This window comes from Seriola aureovittata, chromosome 14 (genome assembly GCF_021018895.1).
Source record: "Seriola aureovittata isolate HTS-2021-v1 ecotype China chromosome 14, ASM2101889v1, whole genome shotgun sequence".
Taxonomy (NCBI): Eukaryota; Metazoa; Chordata; class Actinopteri; order Carangiformes; family Carangidae; genus Seriola; species Seriola aureovittata.
In genome coordinates, this window is record NC_079377.1 from 10,291,318 (window position 1) to 10,317,555 (window position 26,238).

Here is a 26,238-nt window from a genome sequence, read left to right on the forward strand (position 1 = left end):
GATGGGGGGGGATGTGTTGTCTATACGTGTGTGTACGTGCATGGCTCTGGTTGTGTACCGTACACGTGTGTCCGCGCTCGTGTGTGTTGAAGTAGTAGTGCGCGTTTGCCCAGGCAGGAAGTGGGGGGCTACAACAGAGCAATGTCCATGTAATGTCTCTGATGAGTGACCCACGGCACTCCCAGCACAGAGGCCCTCACTTAAAAGCGGAGTGTCTCATAGCGACTCTAATGCTTTGAGGTTAGAAGATGCTGTCTGAGAGCGAGAGTCCATTTACAGGCTCGCTTCCTGCGGGAAGAGCCGGCTAAACTAAACAGGGCAGGGATCGTTATCCGCCATCGTCACGGCTGCAGGAAGTGCCGCACATGGAGGACCCGGCTGCAGTTAATTACGTCTGTTGTGTTGCACTTTTGTTTTGAGTGATGCGCTTGGTGGTGTGCATTAATAAAACATCTGACACACAGATGAAGAACAGAGTTTACCATATGTTTCATGACTCATGCTCTCGGGGGACTGCTGAATTCTTTTCTCATGTTTTAAAATGACCTCAAGTCTAGAAAATATTAAAATGTATAAGAAAAAAAATCATATGGGTGTATAATACCCGACATGAGTCAGGCTAGCATTATGTCATAGAAGGAACTCTACTGAATAATAAGTTGACGGGTATTTATTATGTTCAATTATTAACAGCATGCCACAGCTTTTATCCAAATATCAATATCTGTCAATAATTTATGGAGAAAATAAATATAAAAAGCCGCATTTAGAAAAGCGATCCTGAAAGTTTTTATATCACTCTGTTTGCACAAATCTGCTATTTAATGCACCATTAAAATTACATGTATCCTGTGGGGATGGAAATCACATGAGGCCTATTCAGTACAAAAGGAACTGCAAAAATTCCATTGCTTCCATTTGAGGTGCAGTGTACACATCATTACACACTGCAAACAATAGTGCTTTGTGCAGTTCATGGAAATCTCAGGATGCAAGATGTTAGACTTAGTAGACCTGCATACTTGTAGGATTTAATTGGCTCCAATTGGAAGGGCGAGCAAAGATAAAATAGTGCTGGTAAATTTGAAAATTTTTCTGTAATTTGAAGCAGTGTGTGTGTGTGTGTGTGTGTGTGTGTGTGTGTACGTGAAACAGAGAGCACTGTGTCTTGCCATTTTGTTACTCCTCTCACATCATATTGCAGTCATCACATCGCAGGGACCTTTGTATGTCCCCTTTACACTCCAGTACGTAAGTGTTGATGCCTTAGACTTGAGGAGAGGAGGAAAAGTTATTCGGAAATGTCATTAGTGCAGAGCTCAGCACAGCACTGTGCAGTAACTGTCTCAGTCCTGGGAGAGACCACCTCCTGTTTCCATGGAAACTTAGGCAGGGTAGACAGCGAGAAGAGCGAGTGGAGAGAGCTCGACTAACACAAAAAGATATTCGATAGCTTGTGTGTGTGTGCGCGCGCATGTGTGTAGTGTGTGTACAGTAAGTGTGTGGGGGTGGATGATGGGAGGTTACAAGACAGATAATGAACACGGTGATATTTAGCAAAACAGCATTTCTTACAGTTTGGTCTAGCATAACTAAATGTTGTACATTTATGTTATTTGAGAAGTCACCCACAGCTTCTATTCCGCCACACTTTTGTCGAGCAGAAGCCACTCAGTGCTATTTATTACTGTATAGGACTGTATTCAGCCACCTCAACCATGGGCTTTATTGCTATTTTAACAGTGTGCATAGCTCAATTTAGCCCACAACCCAGTGCTTGCTTTGGGGGGTAATGAAACAGTTAATCTAATTTCCACTTCTTGAGATGGAGTGGAAAACATGGTCAAGGGGTATATCTAATTTGCAGCATGACATTGCAGGGCCTTGGCTCTAAGCACACACTAACAAATTGCTGCTTAGATAAGCAAATCAACGGGGACCAGAGCAGAGCGACCCGGGGCTCCGAGGACACAATGGGAGAGACGGGGCAAAGTTATTTTGTGGAAAATATGTGTCTGGAATCCCGACACATGACACATAGGTACCGCTATCTGAAGTTCAGTTACTAGCATCAAAGCCTCCTGGCTAGCTATAAGCATTTACAGCCCATTTCCTTCACAGAAAAGTTACCTGTAACCCTACGGTAGTATTTTTGCTGCAGATAAATAATTTATCTCCATAGTGCACAGCAGAGTTCCTCCTCGCCTCTGCTTAATGTTGCATTGTATATATGCATTCTATGATAATCATTCAGGCTACAGACTAGTCTTCATCCTAATAACAAACAGGCAAATATTTATGAATGCAGTGGCCCTGTGAGCCTAAGAGAGCGCATCTAAAGAAACCACATGCATATATGCTGTCGAATTGGTGAAAATGTTTTTTTCACTCGCTCGTATTTTGTCTATTTGCATGTGTTTCCTTAAATTGCGCTGTGCTGAACTCTCAGGGCCACCGTAGATGTAACAAGAGCCCACGCTGCTCCGTGTTCTTTGTGTAAAGATTGTGAGTGAAAGTTACCTGATCTGCCATCTCGCTGGAAGTCCACATGGTACCACTCGCCATCATTGACTTTCTTATTGACCGCCTTGGTCTTTGTGGTTCCTGAGCCCATGTCCAGCAGCAGGTACAGATGGCCATCCAGCATCTCAATGGCAAAGAAGTCCACCTTGAGAGTCTGGGGACTCTTTGAATCCTTCGGCTGCTGCTTGGGCTTGCCATGGCTGAAGAGGAGAAGGCCGTTGGGCTCTGTGGTGCGGAAGTCAAAGGAGATGGAGCCCGTCTTCTTGGCGTTCCACTTGTTGAGCATGATATAAGACTCTGGCGTCTCGAATGTGATGGGGTCCAGAGTGGCCACGTTCTCACACTTGAAGGCCACAGTACCATGGATCTTCATCTTGGGATCACCCTGCCTGGCCAGCCTGGACAGCTCGAGTCTCACGTCATTGTTTTTGTACACAACCTGAATCGGGAGTTGAGAAAGAGAGTCAATTCTAACGCCATACACAAAGCAGCATAAGACTGACTGACATTTACTGCTGGGCGCAGAATGTAAATGTTCTATGAAAAACCTTTCATATTCAGATTGAGACTGCTGTATCATGTTAACCTCAGATGCAGTGACAAACCACAGGGAGAGGAAAAAAAAAAAAAAAAAAAACTTTCCCAAACTCTGGCACTTCATCACTCAGGAATAGGATGAAAAGTGGATCATCAAAACACATTTCGGTGCAGACACAACAAAACTGTCCCCCGTGGTCCAAGACTGAATCACATCTTGGCAGTGTGCTCTGTCAGAGGTTGTCTGAGCCCAGCCAAGCGTACAACCATAAATTAAACCACCAGTTAAAGCCCTATTGGTCAATGCTCTTGGCTTCTCAATTGCCTTGGGTCAGTGAGGCTCCAGGTCTGAATTACGCCGGGGTGCTTTGCCCGCCTGCCTGCCCCCCCCCAATAAACTTACACATGTGGCGTTTTCAACCCCTCAGGAGAGCGTTTCATGAGCTGGGTTTTGCACAGCTCAACTCTCGGTAGTCTCTGCCACACTGCATCATTTTTTTTTTCCCCCCATTCATTTGAGAGGTGGTCGATGATATCACTTTCTAAATGTTGAAACCTGTGGTTGATGAGCTCCTGGTTTGCCTGAAGATGCATATTTGTCTGCCTGGGGCACCTGTTTCAGATTGTCATCGTTGTTGAGAGACCCAATTACACAATGCAAAATTTGGTAACATGTTTTTTTTTGCCTGAAGAAGATCTGATTGATTGAGACGTTGCACAGTTATTGTCAATAAAATGGTCCAGCACAATTGCGTACTTTTGTCTTTCCAGTGTCTCCCTATGTGAGGCCTTCTGTCCTCGGGCTGGGTGAAGTGTGAATAGTCTAGACATACATTATTGACATTTAGCTCTATGGTCAGCTAAAGGAGGAGAAGACAGTCTGAATTTAAGCGGCAATAGTGATAATGGTGGGGGGAGAATGATTGCATCAGGTGGCCTCTCTTGGGATGGTTTGTGAAAAGAGAGATGGCGAGTGATAAATCTAAACTGCCGCCTTGATTGCAGGTGTGGAGTAAAACGCTGATTAAGGCCCCTGTTGGAGCCTGTGATTAGAATAAAAGTGGGCAGACGATGAATATGCCTCTCTAAAGCAAATTAGAAAACGAGTGCATGAGACTTCACATAGGCACTGCAACATTCAGTATACTATACATCTTTTTTTTTTTTTTTTTTTTTGATATTGATGAAATGTAAAGTCGACATTTTTTTATGCAGAAACCCTCATATCAGTGCCAGTTCATATTCTCAGACAGTGTAGACCAGACAGGCTTCACTAAATGAAGTGCATTAGTGCGTTGACCTTTGAGGTGCCAAGTGCTGTAGAGCTCAGGTGCAGAAGTGACACACAGTGGCAGCCCTTTACAAAACTGTGTCAGAATGTCATTAAACTGCCAATTAACAATGGATTAGGATCATTATAATATGGTACAGTGCGAGTATTAACTGACCAATTTGACACCCTGGTCATTTTTATTCACTATTTTGTCTCATTATTGTAAACTCCGTGAGTTTTATACACAGACAGTAAAAGAGGCATATTAAATTCTCTTCTACACACTGTAGAAAGCTGCTCCTGAATTATATCTGAATAATATTGATCAAGTCATAGAAGTAGCTACAGTGAGTGTAGGGAAGCGGTGAATGCCACGCTGTAGAAACCAAACAGGACTGCTACTGTAATTGGCAGCAATCTTACAAAAATTACAGACAGCCATAACCTCGTCATTATCCAATCTCTACAGTGAAAGCGTATCTGGTGTAAGTGCAGCTGGAATGGTTTGCATCTCGCTGTCTAGTTGCATCCAATTTCCACATGAGAAACTAATTAACGTTTTGGTAAATGTCAACACTTTTTAATTAAAACATCAGTGGTGTGGTCATGATATTTAGAAAACTACCTCACCACCCAAACACACACACACACACACACACTAGAAGTGCTCTAATATCATCTGTAGATGAAGTAGCAAAGCAAATACTGTAAGGACAACTCAGACTTTGAACACAAAGCTGTCAACAGTGCGCCAGGCAGAGGGATAAAGGAGCAACTAATATTTTACAACAACCCCCCGGAGGCCCAGGCACAGTCAGTGTTCTCTTCCACAGCGCTCCAGCACTACTAATTGGTAGATAAGATAATCAAGTGACAGATAGCCCCATTATTGTTACAGCACGCATATGTATTTACATAACAATAGATTTGTGAGGGTAAATCTAAATCGCTTTCAATGGGCCACATCAAATGAGTTACAGCTGTGGAAAACACTGGTCATGTTCTTTATTTGCTGTCATGCTAAGCGTTCACCCGAAAAAAAGGGAACACATCCGACGGGATTGCATTTGCATGGAGCATTATGTTTATCACCGACTCAGATCTACTGTGTCTAACTGCTCAGGTAGATGGAGCTCACAGCGGCACATCAGAATTAGGTATTGCTTTGTGACCGACTCTATCAGGCTGCATTTAACTGCAAGGAAAACAGGAAGCGGATAATGGCAAGCTTTTATTCTCACATCATTTTCTTCCCTTAAACAAAAACGTACAGTGCGGTACGAGTGTGACACAGAGGCTAATGGAATGTTTTACAGATTATTTAGAAATAGAAGTGCAATAAAAAAGGAATGTAAAAGTGACTATAGGACTAAATGATGATATCTCTGCCTGCTGGGCTTTACTCATGTAGACTGAAGGTGCAACAGATACAGCCAATAAACCCAAATCAATTCTTTATAGGCAAGACAAAGGGCACCTTTCAGAGTCAAAGGCGCTTTGGTCTGAGCTACGACTGGTTGCACTAGTAGTGCTGCACTAATTTGTCATCAAGCTAGGGCTGTGACAACTGAGCTATTACTGCACCACCGTTTGTTTTGCCGTCAGCACCAACAGGCGGGCGTGGCGACTCAGACTGGAATCTGCACACAAATACTGCAACAAGCCACTTGGGAACAGGCCATCAATCAGAGCAGATGCTGTTAAACCACCGCTCATATGTTTTCACGACATACATAGAGGCTGACCTGAGAGAGGGCTTGTGTTTAATTCAACAGGCTGCATGAGGTGCTGCAGAGAGCTTGTTAATGTGGTAAAACAAAAATGTCAGAAATAAACTAAAAGCCAAGTAGATGAACGTAACTATGGATTTAACAGTATATGGGCTTGAATTTTTATTTGGTATTGACATTTGCATTTGTTTGGTAAATCTTAATAAGGGATATTGAATAATCCCATGAGAAAATAAAAGAGGGAAAATTCTGTGCATCTCCCGTCTCCTAGGAACCATCACAGCTCTGCGCAATATTTCAAACTTTTGGAGCGATTCAATACATTGATCCCAGGATAGTGAGAGCAGCCACTGCCGTTCGGCTGATCGTGAGCGGCGAGGGCAGCTCAGTGGGGCGGATGTCCGTGATTAGGGTGCTCCCATTCCTGTTGTCACCACATCTGCAGCACCTCGGAGAAACGCAGTTAACTAAGACGGTCCTCCTTAACAACCAGACCTCTAATGAGCTGTACATGGTGTGTGGACATGTGGTCCACACCCTGCCCGCTCATTAAGCAGAGCTGTCTCAGACCTCTCCTAGAGGTTCACTTAGGATGAAAGCTTGAGGTGAAGAGACAAAATGTAGGACACCAAAGGAGCAAGAGGAGCTACGAGGGAGAGCGACGAGGGAAAAAAGGGGAGAGAGCTTTTGAAATTAAAAGATCAATGAATGGATCCTTTTGCGCTTTGTAGATTTGCCTGGTGGATATATTTGTATATCCCCTGGAGACTCTTAAGGTAAATGCTGCAGGTCAGACTCCCTATTAACCAACAGAAATAAAAAATATGACTGTACAGCTTAAAGTGAAAGGTATAACTTATGGACCCTCTGGTGGAGAAATTACCTCATCCTCTCCTCCCCCCGCCTCATCTCTAGGGATAAAGTATAGACTATATACACACACGCCTAAAGGTCTGAGTGACAAATGACATACTGTAAGTCATGAGCCAGATTCAAAGGGCCCATTACGCCATGAAGCACCCAAGATACAAAATGTGCTGAATTCAATACATCACCTGACAGGATCTATGTCAACACAGTGATGTACGTTTCCGCACTTGGCTGCGCACTGTTTTTTTTATTTATTTTTATTTTTTTAAGAGGTGAGGGTAGCATACCTCTACTGACAATGATCAGACATAAGAGTAATAAGGTCAGACATTAGATAAGCAGTCTAAGACATAGAATAGTGAGGTGTTAAGTGTGTCACCTGGGTGACTGTTCATGAAAATCCAACTGACTGATCCCAGGATCACTGCTCCTCTTTGAAGTGCACCTGACAGAGCTGCGAGAAGCTCTGTGGTAAATTCCGCTCCAAGACGGAGCTCTGCATGAGAGGTTGCGTGGTACAGCATGCACCTCGACGTGTGTGTGTGTGTGTGTGTGTGTGTGTGTGTGCGTGCATAACATTATGAGTGCACTGAGGGGGTGGTAGAGGCAAAATAAAGTTTTGAGTGTGAGGAAAAAGAGGTGAAAACAAACTAAAGCAACATGTAAAAAGGATGAGACAGGGCCAGTGTGTGGGTGGAAGGGCCTGTTTTGGAGTCCTAAGGTGAAGCCAGTCACATCCTGTACACCCACCAGCCTCAGAGTGCACACAGAAGTGGTGTTTACCTCCTTGAGGCAGCCCATGAAGTTGTTGCTAACTGGAGATCCAGGCAGGTCAGCTGTGCTAGGACTCCCTCCAACATAGAAAAAGTCGTCAGAGCCTAGCATGGTGTAGTCTTCTTGTGTATATCCTGTGGTGGTCAGAATCCCATCCACGGATATTGTTACCTAGACAACAAAGCACAGGGAAAGGACACACTATACTCAGACAGCCTATACACTGTAATATTATTGCCTTTTCTTCTTGTTGTCTATGACAGACTTCCCTATATGTTCTTTTTTCTGAAACCCATTTTCATGTCTGTTTTCATTGTCTTTTTTCTTGTTTGTTTATTGTTATTTTGTCCAGTTTGATTAGTTGGAAGACTGCAAGTCTTCAAAGAAATGCTATTCTAGTTAGAGAGTTAGTGAACTGCCCATACTACAGTGTTAGTATTGCCCCTACTGCAACTTAAAAGTACTTTAGCAGACACAAAAATGGTGTTAGTAGAATGTTAACTAGGTTAGTTTAATTATTAATTCCATATTAGTACGTCCAGCAGTTCTACAAAAGAAATCAGAACGTGCCACTAGGTTAGAGAGGGAGCACATGCTATGAATAACAGTCACCTTTTAGTATAGGAAAATGACTGAGGGTGTTAGAGAAAAAAAAAATAGCATGCATGCATTTGTCTTTTCTTTTTGTTTACAAGCATACAAAAAGAATTTTTTTTTCCAAATTCTTGATTGGGATATAGAATCAGTTACATGACACTTGCCATAGTGTCAGGTGCATGCAAATGCTCACAGACACTCCAAAACCACAAAGAGAAATAAGAAAGCACCAGAGAAGCACCAATGACAAAACACAGTTCAACTGTAACATTCATGTTGACAAATGGGCAGTGTGACATTTGCAACACGTAGTCAAAGTGCATGCCATGCATAGTGAATGGGGATACAACTGGCTGAGCCAAAGAGCATCAGGCCAGCCAGACAGGAGAGGGTCCTCATTATTAACCACAGCTTGATGCAAAAGGCTCGAAATGATGCTCCTAAAAAGGTGGATCAAACAGAATTGGACAGGAAACAAGTGAAATAAAGAGGGTGAAACCAATGAATGAACCAAGAAATTAAAAAGGATTCGAAAAGTAAGCAGAAGAGTACCAACCGCAATTTCCCTTTTTTTGTAAATGACGTCTACAGTAAAAAAAGAAAGAAAAGAAACACACGGCAAACCCAAACTAAGAAACAATTAGAATGATATCTACCGAACAATGTAGTTTGTTTACCATAGCGTGTCCAATGCCTGAGTGCTTTGTGGAAAAGGGGGGAGAAAGGAAATTAAAAACTGTGAACAGAATAACGATTGTTACTCAAATAATATATGATGGTCAATACTGTTAGTACATTGTTAAACGGCAAAAACCATACTGGTTAGTAGAATGGCACATTCCATGAATGATGTTAGTTTGTTTCCAAAGCATGTTAGTAACATAGAGAAAAAGGGCAAAATAAGTTTAACAAGAAAAAAGCAGACCAAGGAATTAACAAGAATGCTCCACAAGAGGTACCAGAGCCCAACCAGTGACTCCCCAAGTTTCTCATGGTGTTTTTGCACCATGTTCTGAATGTGACCAGACCGCTGAGTGGCAGAAGAAACTCCCTTACCCAAGTCCTGACAAAAGGTTATGACTGACAGACATCAAATGGTTCATAAGAAAGAATGCCTAAAGCACATCAGTTGACCCTCTTTAACAGTCCCACGTTCAAGACCATTTTAAAGCTTTATTTCTTTTATCTGTATTAGTATTTGCATTCTTTTGTACTTGGTTTTAGGCTTGAGACCAATCCAGTGTATCAGACTTTCCGGCGTTCATATAATACTGTACCTCCGTTTGGTCTTATTGATGAACTTTAGGATCACTTTACTGCAATGAGACAAAGCAAAGACCCTGACACAGGATGAGGAGGATGGCAATTTTGATTCCCCCACAGAGCATGCACTCAATATGCTTGGTTTCCTTTCACAATTTGAATGCAGTGAATGTTCAAGCTGGCCGGATCCTTAGGTTTGCCAATAATCAATTCGCTGATTATGCAAAAGAAGCAGCTTTGGTAGTGAGGTGAAGACAAACGTTTCCCACCAAATGAGCAGGAACAAATCTAGAGATGCTGTCTTAATGATGCGTCCGTAAAGCCTGGTCGAACTGTCCTTAGGAATCTTAACAAGTATGTTATGTAGGTCAGAATTAAAGGCTCGAGACTGTAGGGTAAATTGAAAAAAAAAAATCTGTGCCATTCTATTTAACACAAGCTATAAAGGCTATAAAGGGGGATATGTACATGCTGGGCAAAGTTGATGAGCTATAATTTCTTGCAGGCCACATTCCCAAAAGGCCATTCATTTAAAAATCACCTTACACCATCTCTATCCCTGACAATACTCTGATCCAAGATGTCTTCATCAGGCCTCTTCAATTTAGTGAGACTATAATCCTCCTGCATTTCTGGCTTTGGCAAGTGATCTGGACCAACTGCTTCTCAGTACATTCTCAAAAACATTGAGAAGACCCACAACTCTTGATTCTACAGCGCTTCCTATAGCGGCATCACCAACATGTTGGCAAAAATGATTCCAGACAAGCCACTGAGGCTACGGCCACACAACTACATTTTTGTTCTAAAACGCATCTCTTTTGCTACGTCTTCGCCCCCCGTCCACTCTACTCTGACTTTCGGAAACGCCGCTGGACGCGTTTTAGTTTGAAAGCTCCAAGGTTGCGTTGTTGTCTGGATGGGCGTAAACTGAGACCTTTGGAAACAATGAAGCAGACACCCACAGTTGTTCCGATTGCACATACATAGGTTCCTCTAAGCCATAGTCAGCCTGAAAGAGACACTAGAATGACTAGGAGCTGCCACTGAAAGTAGCAGTGTCAGATGCCACTGAAAGACGAACAGACTTTTTTTTTTTTACTGCTTCCTCTTCCCCAAGGTGACCAGGGCTATGAGACCCCTCTTGGATTCGAGGTCAAGTTAAATTAATGCATAGTGTAAATTTTCACTGTTTTAGTTGGTACTGCCAGGTCACTGGTTTATTGCAGTCAACCATATTTTCCTGCTGCTTTGTCTCCTTGAAAGATACAGTTCCTCCAGTTTTGTTTGCTGGTGGTATCCCACAAATAGTTCTGAGTAAATAGAAATATTTTCTTTCACCCCACTGTATATAACATCCAGAGATAACATCTCTGAACCCAGAGACTCTGGAACCGAGAGAGTCTCTGAACATATTCTAGAAATGCTACACTACATTTTACAGAGCCACAGGTCACCAGCCTAGCCCTTCTGTAGCGACTGACCCAATGGCAGTGTTTAGCTTGTTGGCTCTTTGGGGTTTTCTTCACAAGACACCTATAGCAGTGGTTTGTGCACCTGGGATTTGATCTCAAATGCCACATCTTCAACTCAGTCTTCCACCTGTGGCCACTCAAGCCCTGTGGCACTGGAGTAAACCCCATGTCTTGCTATAATAGACTCCCTGGACAGACTGAGTCATAACACATCAACCTACTGTAAATGGCAGCAGTAATCAGGATCCTGCTATAGTGGTGGCAGCTTTTAGCCAAAAGCCAATAGGAATGTGGTGGCTTTCATCAATTGACAGTGTTACAAAGCCACTGAGAACATGTTGATGTGAGCTGCAGCAAACCTTTGGTGTCTTCAGATCAGTCATGGGTCCAAAACTGTTGTAATGTCCACAGGTGTTCTGCCACTTGCAGGGTGGCAGCTGCATCCTTACAACAATTAATATATGTTGTATCCTGTTGTGTCCTGGTACAAATCAGTAGTAGCTGACGTTTCATACTCAAAAACACTCTCTGTAGCTTCGCTCCTAGCCAGAACGATCTGTACTTGCAGGTGGATGCATTTGCACATGGCCAAACACTCTGCTTTACACCTTTCCTTCATCCCATCTGATTCATCTGCTCTTGGTGAGAATCAGACAAGAACCAATTCTGGCCAGCCCCCCACCAATGAGCAGCATTGCCAGAGGTTGATGACACAATCAGTAGGTTGGCTAGAATGGACCATCCTCTGATGTTAAGGAATGTAAGTGGCACAAGCTGCTGAATGTAATTTCTAAAGACTTCTAATTCATAGGAAAACTTGTGCTGTCACACTGTCCCTATATAGTCTCTTCAGAGTTATTCATGCAGAGGTGAGTCCTCAAGGCCATGAAGAAGAGCCCATTAGTGACTATAGATCCAGTTGCAGGGATTTGCCTTTGCTCATAGAACTTTGTAACACAATATAACCCTACGTATATCTTTATACTTTTACTAGAAAGTGGACTTCTTATAAAGTATGATGTGTAAAAATGTTTCTATTCAGTTAATGCAATGTGTAATGCATAGTGATGTCATCTTTAAAGCTGGAGTGCAGGACTTTTACATATACAGTACATGAAACTCCATTACATTTAAGGCCCTATCAAACGAGTTCATACAAAGCTGATTAAGCCTATCAGTGAATCTCTCCATCTCTCACAGTATACCAGAGTTTTAAATGGTATCTGTGGTGACATTCCTGCACTAGTGCACCAGTAGCGGTGCATTTTACGTCAACCGGCAATGATTGGTTTGCCAGAGCTGAAGAGGGGAGCAACCATAGCAATGGAGACGGAGTTGGTTACACCTATGGCGGAAAAAAACCTAGGAAGTGTCCAAGAAAAGTTTCTGATACTCTAGATCAAAAAGAAAGTCTTTCTTTCACATTTTAGTCCAAAAAACAAAGTAGGTGGCGAGGACAAACACATTAACAGTGGTGTGGCTAAAAGCACTAAAGGAGAGAAGGGACTGAGGTCTGACATGGATGTCAACTTACTGCTCTTGGACAATTACATTTACTCTACCTAAATAACATACTTTTACACATGCATTTCTCTCTGTCTCTCTCTTAAACCAAAACTGGGTTAGCTACTATTCTGCAGCTGTCCATGGCTCAGCCCGGTGTCACACGATATTCTGTGACACCCATCAGATTCTGTGACCGCATTAGAAATTTCAGCTACTCTAAATGTTTTTATCGCAATGGCATTAATAGCTGTTTCCAAACATGGATGGGAGTTCACCAGTAGTTAAACATCATAAGCACATGTCGATAGTGTTTGTGATTACTCTCTCTGAAGGGGGAGAGTTCGGCACGGCAGCTTTAATAGAAATGAGTGCTTATACTAACATTTATAAGTATGGCCAAACCTAAATTAAATGTGGCCCTGCAGTCAAATGTTTTTGTGACAGAAAAATAAACCACTTCTCTAAAATAAATAAAATGTTGATACATAATACTCCCACTGCACTGACATTTGAGTTCAGTCATATTTCAATATTTCAAAAGTATTGAGAAAATTGTAGCTTCTTTTAAAAAGGTATGTACGCCATAGAAATACACTTTAAAAAAGAAAAAGCATAACACACTAACTCGAAACAAAAATCACGATTTGCCTTTGTTGTCAAATGTCTGAATGTAGCTGAATGCTTTGAATGCTGTTTTAAAAGCAACATCTCTCTTTTCTCCATCCAACTGTAACTTAATAGAGGTCTTGATTCACATCTAGATGTCCCTGCTCACTTGTGGTTCTGTTTTATCTCCACCATAAACCACCATGATTCAATTTAGCAATCCAATTACAATGCCTGGAAAAAATAATATATTGTATGATGGTAATGATTTAAGTGCATTTGTTTTGATTCGTTTACTGAGTCTCTGCATCATCCTCTGTACTGTTACCTGACGTAGATTCCTTGTTACTTTGACATCATGCCAATCATTGTCATTAAATTTCCCATTGACTGGCTCCACAAGAGCTTCAAAGGCTCCAGACCCCAAATTAATGACGAGTGAGACAGCCCCATTTTTCAGTGCCAGGTTGACGTAATCAGCCGATTTGCCCGTGTGCAGCATCAGTCCATTCCTCTGTAGGGTTTTGAATGACAATGTGATTTCATCACTGCTGCTTTGAATGGGGTTCAAGGACAAATCGTAGCAGAAGAACTCAGATCCTTTGAAGGTTGCGACATACTCTTCTTTTCCTGCGGAGACAAAGAAAGAGAAATGTGTTGCATTAATATCATGGCCTCTTGGGTGCCTGTTGGGAAGCCGTCATAAAAAATGAGACAGAATGTCTCAAAAATGTTGGATTAATAATAAACACACTGAAATTGGAGAGAGGTGGCAAGGAAACTTGATGGATGGAACATTTAGAGATATGCTCACTAGCTTTCAACAACCAGCTAATACCTACCTTAGCCAGAGAACACAGGTGTGTAGGGCATACCACTGCATTTGGTCTTACCTATTATATGCTGACTTTTAGCACATTTGTAGGGTAATTACATAAACTCCACTAGACAACTGCTATTTCTGGACTTGTCATACTAAGTAGAGGTCTAACTTGTACATGCTGATTATGCACTCTTACCGATTTATCATACAAATGAATTACTGCTGTGCTTTTCCTTTGTGTAATTTGTGACACGTACTGTTTCTCTTATCTCATGCTTTTGTGTCTCTCTGATCAAGGCTGGGAAACTACAAGCTCTCACTGATACATCAACATGCAGTTGTAGACAGCAGCTGCCCCAATGGTAATTATAGACAGGCACATACAGAAATCACATAGTGTTTGTACACTCCTATTAGACCGTCTGCTAACACAACTTTCCGTGACTGAGTTACACAAGTCTCTTGAGAACATTTTTAGAATAGCAACTTCACGTCAGCTCGTCTGATCCAACACTACATTCACTCACAATCATTAAAAATAGGCACACAAACAATATGCAATGAAAGCACCATATTACATAAAAAAACATATCCTGCAGCGCATCTAAATCAATTATGTGACACGGATTTTTTGTCAGCAGGTAATTTAAAGTCTGCACACACTCACTCGGCCAACTACAGAGACAGATGCATAAAGCCATGCAGGTACACGTATAAAACTGACCTCTGAGCAATAGCAAACAATACAAAGCCTCTCAACTAACACGGACCACAGGCTTACACAAACATTTTATTGAGATGTCTACCTTTGTGCAGATAAAATGGATCACAGGAGTCAGCTGTCTATCAGATTCATTACTTGCCGGATTAATGTATACTAATGGATTCATCTATACCGGCTTCTGGTATTCTTTGGAACACCAGAACAGACAGAATGAAATCCCCTCAGTAGAAAAATTCAAATTCAGAACATGCACAGTTTCCAGACAAACAATCTCCCAGCATACACCTGTACAGAGAGCATATCAGTGACAGCTTCATATGGACTCCGAGCGCCATTAAAAACACTCACTTAATTCAGCTACATAGGTTTCTCGATATACTTGAGCAAGGCCACGCTCATCAGCCATCAGACATCCGCAGATATGACAGAGGCTTGACAAAGCACAAGTAACCTTGAGAAAAACCTCAACGCTGTTGTTGTGAGATAAAAAAGGCGGCACGGAGCGTCGGGGGTGATGCGTGTGAATACTCATTAGAAAGCGTTTAAAAACAGGTTTAGACAGATAACAAGCCATTAAAGCCACTAGCAGAAAATAAACCACCAAAACACAAATGGACCAGAGCATTCAATTATCATAAATGGGTAGCGCTGCACATTTATATATGCTCGCCTAACACACATATATACACACACACACATACACCCAGATGCGCGCGCACGCGCACACACACACACACACACACACACACACACACACACACACACACACACTTAGAGTAGCATCCAGGCATGGATACAACAACGTAACAAATAAAAGGGGTTGCTGTCCACAACAATTTGTCACCTCATTGATTCCCCCTTAAAGGCACTATAGTGCGCCTCTGGGAAAACTACAAGGGGCTGTAATTGAAGTTGACTGGATTTCACCACGCTTTGGTCTTTCCCTCAATGTCTGAGCCCTCTATCAGTGAAAATGAGAGACCTCTACCCTCTTCACTAAACCCACCCATCCACGCTCCATGAGCTCAGTGGCCACATAACAAATAGAGCCGATACTTTGGGGTCATTCTCATCTTTGTGGCCACACATTGTCGTGCCTGCACTTCACAGTTAATTCCCCTAACCAATGGAGAATGAATTGTGTGCACAGCAGGGGCGTTGTTAGGAATTTACAACACTTGGGGCTCAGCCCAGAAGCAGTTCCAGGACCAGGAGCGTGCATCTCCCTGCAGAATCATATTTACATTCAAACACTGGCAGTCTGGTTCACTCTGATGTAAACATATGTAAGTCAACATGAGGCAGAACGTTTTAAGCATCAGTCTGCACTTAGCCGTAGTAGATTTAAAAAAAAAAAAAAAAAAAAAAGAAAAAAGAAAATGTCCAAAAGCCAATCAGCTCATTTAATGTTGCGCCTCTATCATTTTGATCAGGCGTATGAATGTGAGAGGACTGTTCTACTGGCTAAATAGACAATTCTTACAATATTGACTTTAGCAAAGCATGACTTGTCAAGCTTTCAATATTTCGCTTTTGGAGGCATATTTCAGCGTGAAGCTCTCGGCCAAGTCAGACGAGTGTCAGACAAAGCTAGCTTCCATCTGGCCACTGATGGCAGTCATCTCACAAGCACACAGCTGACTCCTTTTAGCCGTCTTTCCCTATTTGGATAACAAGTCACTCTTCTATGCAAACTCTGTTGTTTTTGTGAAAGGTGCGATGGAGGCGAGTTTAGCTTCTACCATCCTTTCTTTGGATCCAAATACAGCTGCATTTATGAGTTTTTGTGACCACTTGGGGGCAGGCAGACTTACAAATTTATAATGAGATGCTTTTCTGCTATGTATCAGCTGCTCTGCTCTGTTAGCATATACTGACCTGCCTAATCCCCCAGTAGACTTAGAGAAATATGGGTTAAACTTTGGAGCCCTCTCTGACTCCACCTTTAACATTCAAGTCCAGTATTTCACTGGTGCTTTCCAGAGAAAACCATCTGTAACTCTTGCTAAATATTTGACCTCCTCTGACCTGAAAGCAACTTAAAACTGCAAAGTGAGGAAGTATAAAATAACATATACAAAAACTGTATAAAATACTGCTTAAACCCTAAGGCTACTGCCTTATGGCACATATACTGTAAGATATTTCATTTCCTCTGCTCAAATTACTTATGACAGTGACTGGCACTGCCCCCCACCAGAAAACAGACATAGTTATTACATTTGCAGACAGCTGGGCTGGTTTGTATCATACTGTGTAGCTCAACGCGTACACGTCGTATTTGAAAGCAGGATCATGCAAAATATTGATGACTGAATCAAACATGCCCGCCCTCTCCAGAAGTAAGCAGGTTGTGAAAGTAAAACTGAACATTTTTGACAATTATCCCCTTTGCATATGCTTAACAGGGATAATGACTTCCACCTGAATTCACCTCATTAGACCGCCATACGCAAAGAGTGTTCTGAATATTTTGTACATTTCTGAGTGTTGACAGGTAGCCCATAGCAACACAACTAGTGAGCAGTATGTATGCCTTCGTGTTCATCCTTTTTCTGACACAGGATCACAGCAGACACGGCAACCTGCAGTGTTAATATTTAGCGGCTGACATGTCACTAAGACGTGTCATTTTCCTGCAGGAAAATTCTTTTTTTTAAAAACGCTACTTGATCTTGAAGGAGACGACTGTTTTGTCATTGTGTTCTCTTGGGTATTTGGGCGTGTCCCAGTTGTCTCTGTGGGTTGTCCTATGGTCTTCAGTCAATCAAACTACAGCAAGTAAGCGGCACCTTAATGCCCTTGAGTCATGACACTGAATAAAAATGTGGATAAGAGCCAGCTCCTTTAGTCTTTCTTCAGAGAACAGAGGACAGAAAAAGACATGAACAGAGTGAGAGTGTAACTCCTTGGGAGAGGCCATAAATAGACACACAGTTAAAAACTTGTCACAGTCTGTTGTTCTGAGTCATTCAAATCCTTTTCCGACAAAAACAGAATATCGGTGTCTTCATTCGCATCCAGTTTTACACTAAGATCTTCACAAGTTGTAAAATCCACCATTAGTGGCACATATTTTAGCCTCCAGCCATTTCTTTCCTGATGTTCATATAAGTGACGTGGCAGATATAACTGAACAGTGCTCTCACATTTTCCCATAATCTCTTCTGAAATTTAGGACTGTCCTCTGCGATACAAATAATTGTTAATCAATAGCATGTAATCGTTAGTGCCATTCAGGAACCTCATTCTCTATGGTCACATTACATTTGTGGCCGCGGTGCAGAACAAACTACCCATATTGATGGAAGTAATACAATTATTCGCCACTCAAATTGAATTAGTGTCACAGAGTCAAAGAGGTATGGAGCTGCGTGTGGATGCTGGAAAAAAGCCGGGTACACCTCTCTGCAAAAATAGAAGAGGCAGCGTAAATGTCTCCACAGTGTCAGTTAACCCTGAGTTAATAGAAGCTGAGTACATAGAACCGACTCGCTCATTTATTATGAAGCACCGAGGGGCTACGAGCGGGGAGCACGTCATATGTACATTGCCAGCATGTGACCGAGCTCGCGACCAGGAGGCTCCTCATCAGTCACTTCTCTCCGACACTAATCTGGCATCTGCTACTCTATGGCTGCTTTTTAAATTAGCTTGCACCCAGGGGAGCACACTGCCTGTCAGCATCAAATCATGACACAACAGTCTGAGACAGACTTGGCAGAGTATGAGAAAAATTACCTATGAAATGAACGACAGGGGGAAGCTTTCATTTTAATTGCAATTATTCCGATCGGTGACAATCTTTGACCTGATGATGTAAGTGATAAATTTGTCAAAAGTGGAAAATGGATGGAAAAGACAGAAATACATCATTATTTACCAGTTCAAAACACAAACACACTATTATTGTGCATTCACATGCACGTCTTGAAACCATTTTATGCATGCTGCATTCAAAAAGATTCAGCTGATATCATTATAAATGGCAGAAAGATGATTGTCCTCCAGCGTCTGTCATACACAGAACACAGGATGACACATAACAAGCAAAGGCCCGTGGCTATTTTAAGGGGCAGGAGTATGGGGTGTTGTAGGCATCGCTAAAACAGACACAGTAATTATGTTGCCCATCTCCAGTGGCGTTCTCTTGTTCATGACAGTCCCCGGCATTAACTGTGAATATAACATGAAACTTTACACATCACTGTTTCCCTGTCAGAGATCTCACTGACACCCACCTATCTCGCACCACTAGAAATACCCTTCCTCAGCTCTCAGTAACAAGCTGAAGTAAAAAGAGCTTGTTGTGCTGCTCATTTTTCTGAGGTTCAGAGGAAGTTCACAGTCCTAGAAAAAAATAAAAGAAAGTAAGAAGCACTTTTCAAAGCACCACCTGTGTGTTTTTTAAGGACTTGATGCGCCATAAGTAAAATTGGACGCTAAAGCCATGTAATGTGGAGACCACAGTTGTTTAATCGAGTGTGGCAAGGCTCAGTGACTGACACTGGATTTCAGTGTGTGTTTCCTTGTTTGACTTGAGGCCTATTAAAATGATACAGAAGTTAGTGTCTGGCAGCCTATTAAAATGATAGGAAGTTAGCGTCATGAAACCGGCCTAAGCCTCTTACGTATGACAGAGCAAAGAGTTTCTGAAGTGCTGTATTCTTTGAGAACATATTTTATTACATGATTATCATGCCATTCAAAAGACTTAATATAATGTCTCAAACTGCTCTTCGCTTGCAAGGTAGGCTTTCCCAATTCACTGACTGTTGTATTTCACCTCAATTTTTTTTTTTTTTTATGTCTGCAATTACATCTATATACTGCGTGAAGCCCATTGTTACTGTTTGTGTTGACAGAGCAGCAATAATGGGAGAGAAAACCTCAATTAGCTCAGTTAAAAGTATCCAGGCATTAAAAGGAAAGGAGCCGGCACGTGCGGATGTGTGTGAGCTTACACATACCAAGTTCTGTCAGACACCATACTGTGCTGCTTCGACGTACAGTGCAGTTTAGATTCACAGTATGAAGGATGCCTTGCTGTGTTCAGAGAGTGTCCCCGCCTCCGGTGTCAATCTGCAGAAAGACTTCATCCATAGTAAATGTCCTCATAATTGGCTTTGCCATTCAGCTTGTCATTAGGTAGGTAGGAGACGGGCATCAATTAGACACTCATTAGAACATGTGGCTCATATTCTGCCAGCTGATAGTCATGCAAGGTGCGTGTCTCTCTGTATGCAGATTGCATGTACTGGTCTTTTAGTTTGCCTTGGTTTCATAGTTTTAACTGAAAATGAGTCATAGTCAAGTGTTTTATCATTACGATTAAGCCAATGCATCAGCTTTATGTGTCTTTTTTGTCCACCTTTCACTTTCAGCAGACATGTGATGGTCATTCGATATCTGCTCTCTTGATTTTGATGAATCGATTGATAGTTTGGTCTATAAAATGTCCGGCATATGTTCCCAAGGTTCAACTTCATTTTATGTGATATTACATTTTGTCAACCCAATAGCTCAAAACCCAAACACATTCAATTTACAATTCTACAACTGTTTGGCGTTTTTCAAGAGTTCAGCAGTTCTCAAAATTGTTGCACTTTTCTATTGGATTTCTATTGGTTTATTCTGCTGCACCTTATGAGTCTCCTTCTACATTTGGTGTGAATTTGAACTGATTTATTGAAATCATTCAACACAAATGAAGCCACAGGCCTGCGACACAAATAAAGTACCAACTATCTCCCGATACAACAAACAAACCGTCAAAACAGAAACCCATTCAACAGAAACACATTCAAATGTACTTACAGACAGGATTGCAGGCAGGTTAATGATGAATAGCTCTCAGGGAACTGCAGCAGTGGCCACATGTTCCACATATTAGCTTACTCACAACACCTATTGAATTCTTCATTGTCCTCTACAAATACAGGAAGCACAGGGGTCATCCTGAGAGAAGACTCCCCCTGGTGGCCAGGAGTTACAACTTCTTAACATGAGAGGCAGAGCAATGTTTATTCTAGTGAAAGCAGATCAACTTTCATTGGCTTTGTATGAAACTAATAATAACAAGTTTTCTTTTTATTCTGTTGTGTTTGTTTTATATTATGTATATGTTTGTTTTGTTTTGTTTTTCCAAAAGTATATTCTTCAATTATGTGTCATCACATTTAGTGATGAAGGTTGAGAGTATATAATGGAATCACATCCAAACATGTGAAGATCAAGACTGTAATATAGAGTGGTAAATATGGATTTCTTTCATGCAGCATCCTGTCATGTCGAGACCGACACTTCAAGAAGGAAAGCCTCCTTTTTTCTTTTTTTTTCTCCATGGAATCACGCTGCCTTTAATTTGTGTAAGTGTAATGGTGACGCCACTGTCATCTTGGAATATGGGAACACCATAAGAGAATAAGTGTTTGCACCGCAGGGTGTGTTTGGTCCTGTAAATTAGCCACATATTCCACAGCTTTTACACAGTCACGCACAACGAGCGCCACATTAAATTATTTCCACACAGTTGCTGCCAACAGCATCACAGATACGTGTTTACCAGCTGCCGACGGGGAGCGCAGGTAGAACACACGCTTCTACTGTCTCTCCAGAAGCCCAATCAGACGCGGTAACGAGGGTGAAAGTTGCCTCATTAGTCCATTTCCTCATCGCTCAGCTGTCCATCTTGTACACTCACCATCCGTATGTTATATACATACTGTCTAACAAACAATAATAATGACAGTGAAGGTCAGGATAAAGATGATGATGATGATGAGGATAATGGTGTTTTATGATTGTGACATGCATTTTTAGTATAACATATGTCATACTAAACACAAAGCACAGTATATTTCTAAGCTAAAAGGAAAGATTGACACTAACCACTTATCTTGGTATACACAGAAGCTTTATAAAAGGAGATTCATTTTCCACTTCTCTCGTATCATGCACCTTCTCCTCTTTTCTCTCTTGGTCTCTTTTTTGATTTATTCAAATGCATCAATTTATATTTATAAAGATGAATAAATTGCTGCTGAAAATTGACAATGGAGTGCAGCTAAGCAAAGTCAAAGCTAAATATTAGCTCACCAGACTGGTCATTACAGAAAACAGAGCTGTGTTTACAGCAACTGTCCGCATGAAGCTAGAATGAAGGTCAAAGATACATCCTGTTATTTTTAGCCACTATTTTTATTTTTTTTTATCAGCAACCCTGTTGTTACTCTCTCTAATATCGTATTTCATTGTTAAATTGTTGGTCAGTCTTTTTCCCTTTGCCAATTAGACTTGATCAATTTGACAGGCAAGATTAGTGCACCCAGCCAGTGTATTACTTTTGTGTCTTTCCATTCTGCTGTAGTGAGCCAGGGGAGATTCTATGGGTTAGGAAGGAAGTACATTTTGTTTAGTTTGTTTTATGATTGGCGCCACCCGCATCCCTTCCCAGCTTGTATATTTGTACCTTTAAGTTGACGATACATTAAATAATAAATATCCTCGCTTGCCATCACATCAGCAGTTGTTGCTCCCCTTATTCCTATAGAAGCCTGCAGGGTTGTAACACCCTCCATTAAAGTGTGATAGTGTGACCTATAGCATTTGAGAGGGAGCATGACGTCAAGCTTATCTTTACTGTAATTTTCTATAATAAAAAACAGCAATTTGGAGGTCTGTGGCTTTTAAGAGGGGTAGAAAGCTAATAAAATTTAGCAATAACAAAGACTCGAGCAGTTATTTTAGTGCCAGATCACACACAGTCCATGTCTGCTCACTCTAATTGGCTGTGTCAAAATCAGCTGCAACCCTCCTCTGGCATCAGCTCCCAAGGGGAAACGAAACCACCTCATCCACGGCTGTAAATGGCATCACACCGTTGATGATGCATGAAGAAAAAAAGAAAAAAAAAACACACCTGTGCGCACTTTCACACACGCAGGAAAACAAACATACAATAGCCAGTGGAACTGATGCAGAAACAAAGAAACGCACTGAGGAATTTGATCTACTGAACATGAACATGATGAAATTCCACTGACTCCTTCAGCGTCCACACCACACACTGCAATTTCCCCGTAGCAGAAAATCGAACAGCTCGCGAAGCAAGGTGTTGCGTGCAGACTCCCTCGCCACATTCATCTGCATGTTGGAGAAAATACTTCATCTTATTCAAGCCAACCACCCTGCAATAACATCTCATTTTCTCTCCATGTGATGCTCTTAAGAAATTTCATAGCATTGAAAACACAATTATGCAGAACATGATGTGTCCTCATGAATCACAATATCACAATCACAGATTTCTGCAGCCGAAATAGAATAAATGGTGATGAGGAAGTGGAGAAGGCTTTTTGTTTAAAACTACGGGAGATACTTGAGATCAAATATATGTGTGAGATAAAAACGGGCAGACGTTTATAGTTGGCAGCTGGGCCATTAAACTACATCTTTTGATGCACTCCCACACCAACAAGAACATTTCTGTGGAGTAGGTTTAACAAATACCCCCACCCTCACCCACACACACACACACACACACACACACACACACACAAAAAAAGCAGCATCTTGAGGACTTAATGGTGCTGGCAAGAGACAAGGTAGTCAATCTCTTGATGATATACGGAAGCCACTTTTTATCCCAAGCACAGAGCCAGGGAAAGGGTGAAAAAGTATCCAAGCCTCTCCAGTTCAGAAAAAGAAAAAAAGTTTTGAAATAGCGAGATCCAATCGAGAGGCAGCGAAATCTAGCAGGACATCAAAACAAGAAACACAAACACTCGCAGACAGGCAAATATGCATGTGAATACCCATGCACTCTGCCAAACAAACACTGTATGAATACACATACTAAACAGCACACTTCCAGCTGCAAGGCTCTCATTTGCTCTCAGCCCATTACAGAATCACAACAGCATTACAGTGAAGAGGGAGTGTAATGTGCTGAATACTAATCTGCAAAGCCCAATCCATTTCTGCAGAGTAAATCCAGAGGATAATAATGTAAGCCTTGGGGAGATGTGGGGGGGTGGGGGGGGATCAATATCCTCATCAAAATAGAAGCATTTTGATATTAATATATAGTTAATACTTCACTTACCTATACATTTATAATTATACAAGGAGGCCATAAACATTTGTTTCCCTCCTATGGGAAATGTAATGAACCTATCAGCGCTAATTCATCGTACCTGATGATAATATTATTTACTATCAAAAGCAATGAAGTGCACAAACAGGTGTGTAGTAACATTTGATAGGGGCTCTCTGTCTGAATGGGTCGTGTTCGAAATGTGCCGGCAGCAATAAATCTTTGCCATACGCATCTTAACAAGCTGCTCAATTTGGATATAACCTTGTCAAGGTTGCCCGCACGGACCTAAAGTGTGCGCCGTGTGAGAGAGAGCGAGAGAGAGCGAGAGAGAGAGAGAAAAAGAGGGTGAGAAAGAGAAAGTGAGAGAGCAGGCAGAGGCTACTGTCCACTTTTTGATTACCGGAGCAGGGAAAGCAGTGTCTGACTGTAAAGGACTGGCATTTGGCAGATGTCTAATTTGGGCCGTATACATGGAGACATTCCTCAGACAAGAGCAAAGTCAAGAGGCGCTGAGGCATGTCATTGCACAGAAATAATTCATGCGCTAATTACATCGCCAGTGTGTCTCAGGATGATTTCTGTGCAGAGCGGCTCTTGTCTCTCTCCCCAGCTCTCAGCGACTGAGATCCACTCTCTGTCTGACACAGCATGAATCCTTGATAGTGAGCAGACACCCAGACACATCAGCAAAGACACTTTCTTATCCTTATCCTCAGTGCTCATCCCTCTTTGCCCAGACAACGCATACATATATCAACTTAAGCATTGAACGCCACAAGCCTCAGTACGTCCTTGGGTAGAATTACGCCTGCTATTATCTGCTGTTTGAGTATTTTGACTAATTGTTTTGTTGTTGTTTTTTCTTGCTTAATTTCATCTTGTATTTGAACACTTTGGAAAGCTCATTTATGGTAATGCAAACATACAAAGGAAGAGCATGTGTACACTCCTGTCATGGAATAATTACATAAGTTTAAACCTCCATCAGAGAATGCCTTTATTATTATTCATTGCGAAATGAAAAAAAGAACAAACCCACTATGACTTAATTCTGCGAGACAGACAGAAAGAAAATGAGACCGAGAGGGAGAAAACCAAACAGAGTGACTCAAGTCGATTTCATTCTCAAATGTTCACCACTATCAGCAGAGAAAGCAGCAGTCAAAAAAAAAAGAAGAAGAAGAAAAAAAAAAACACTCATGTGTATTTGCTCTGCCAGAAGTTTTCTACCAAAGATTTATCGCTGCGTCGTATGTCTGCTGCACTCGGGCCTCAATAAAAGTAAAATTGCTTAATCAGCTGTGGAGGAAAGACTTACTGGTGTATTTTATGAGCTGCCAAAAATAATTAAAGCATATAATTTGGGAAGCAATCATCATCTGGGCTATTGCCACAACCTTCATTTCCCACAAGATGAGAGTGTGACTGGAGAGGTCCAAATACTGAACCAGTTAAGCCAAATGTTTGTAAAAAAAAAAAAAAAAATATCTGAAGTATTAGTCAGTCAGAATAACTTATATTTGCCTTTCAGGAGCCACAAGACCTTGTGTGAACGAAGGTATTAAATTATGTAAATTACTGAGGTGGAAATGAAGGTGACACCATTAATACTATGGTATTTGCAATAGGTAATTAGTATCTTTGGACATTTCTAATTCACAGGTTGGGTGATGAAATATAATCCCACTGTCCGACTGACGAACCGAGACCCGCTGTGGAAAGAAATAACATTTTCCTTTGTGGTCTCTGTGGTAGCAACTTCCCAGTATCATGCCTTCCAGTGGCACACACACACACACTTTTTATATATACTTTTGTTCTTTCAGTTCCAAAGTCAACACAATCAGATCAGATTGTTCATTCATGCCTTTCATACTCTGACACTGGCGAAGTGGCCTGTCTGTCAGGACCAGTTCTTTCAGGTGCAGTGAAGTGAACTTGAGATAAATGTATCCTGAATCGAGAACCAAATCTTCCCGGCACATCACCTTCGCTCCTTCTTACCCGGGCAAAGAAAGAGAACAAAGAGCTTTTTTGTGTGTGTGTGTGTGTGTTTTATTTGTATGTTTTATTGTCAAATTTTTAGTGGTCACTCAACACAGGTTTGCCAATAGGCCAATAGCCTACATGTGTTAACTCCCCTGTGGTGAAAGAACACGGCACAGCACGTTGAGCAGCATCATTGCGTGTTTAAAAATCTGCTCCAATGAACAAATGGCTGCGGGACAGTGGAGCTTGACAGAATCCCAGCATCACCTCACTGAGCTGCTGGGCAAGGTCACCAAGACCAGAGTGGGTTTTTTTTGTTTGTTTTTTTTCCTGTTCTCATTGGCTAAAGCTTGGAAGGTTTCAAATTCCATTGTTATATTTATAACATTTTCAGGTTGCTCTTGCTTTTGATATCTACTGATGTTCACACAAAGCAGCAGCTGTCCAA

General features: G+C 41.6%; 1 protein-coding gene across 19 annotated transcripts in view; it reads right to left on the bottom strand.

Moving 5' to 3' along the window:
* The window catches only part of LOC130181242 (neurexin-1a), a 248,404-nt gene that overhangs the window by 146,073 nt on the left and 76,093 nt on the right, over nucleotides 1-26,238 (bottom strand). For 13 of the 19 annotated variants that reach the window (XM_056395209.1, XM_056395219.1, XM_056395213.1 and 10 more), the window contains 4 exons: nucleotides 13,483-13,784; nucleotides 8,982-9,005; nucleotides 7,717-7,878; nucleotides 2,521-2,962 (listed from right to left, as the gene is read on the bottom strand). In XM_056395209.1, coding sequence (XP_056251184.1) covers nucleotides 2,521-2,962; nucleotides 7,717-7,878; nucleotides 8,982-9,005; nucleotides 13,483-13,784 — 930 coding nt within the window. Of the gene's footprint in view, nucleotides 1-2,520; nucleotides 2,963-7,716; nucleotides 7,879-8,981; nucleotides 9,006-13,482; nucleotides 13,785-20,518; nucleotides 22,284-26,238 lie in introns of those variants that run through there. The other 6 variants (XM_056395225.1, XM_056395224.1, XM_056395220.1 and 3 more) reach the window with 2 other exon arrangements.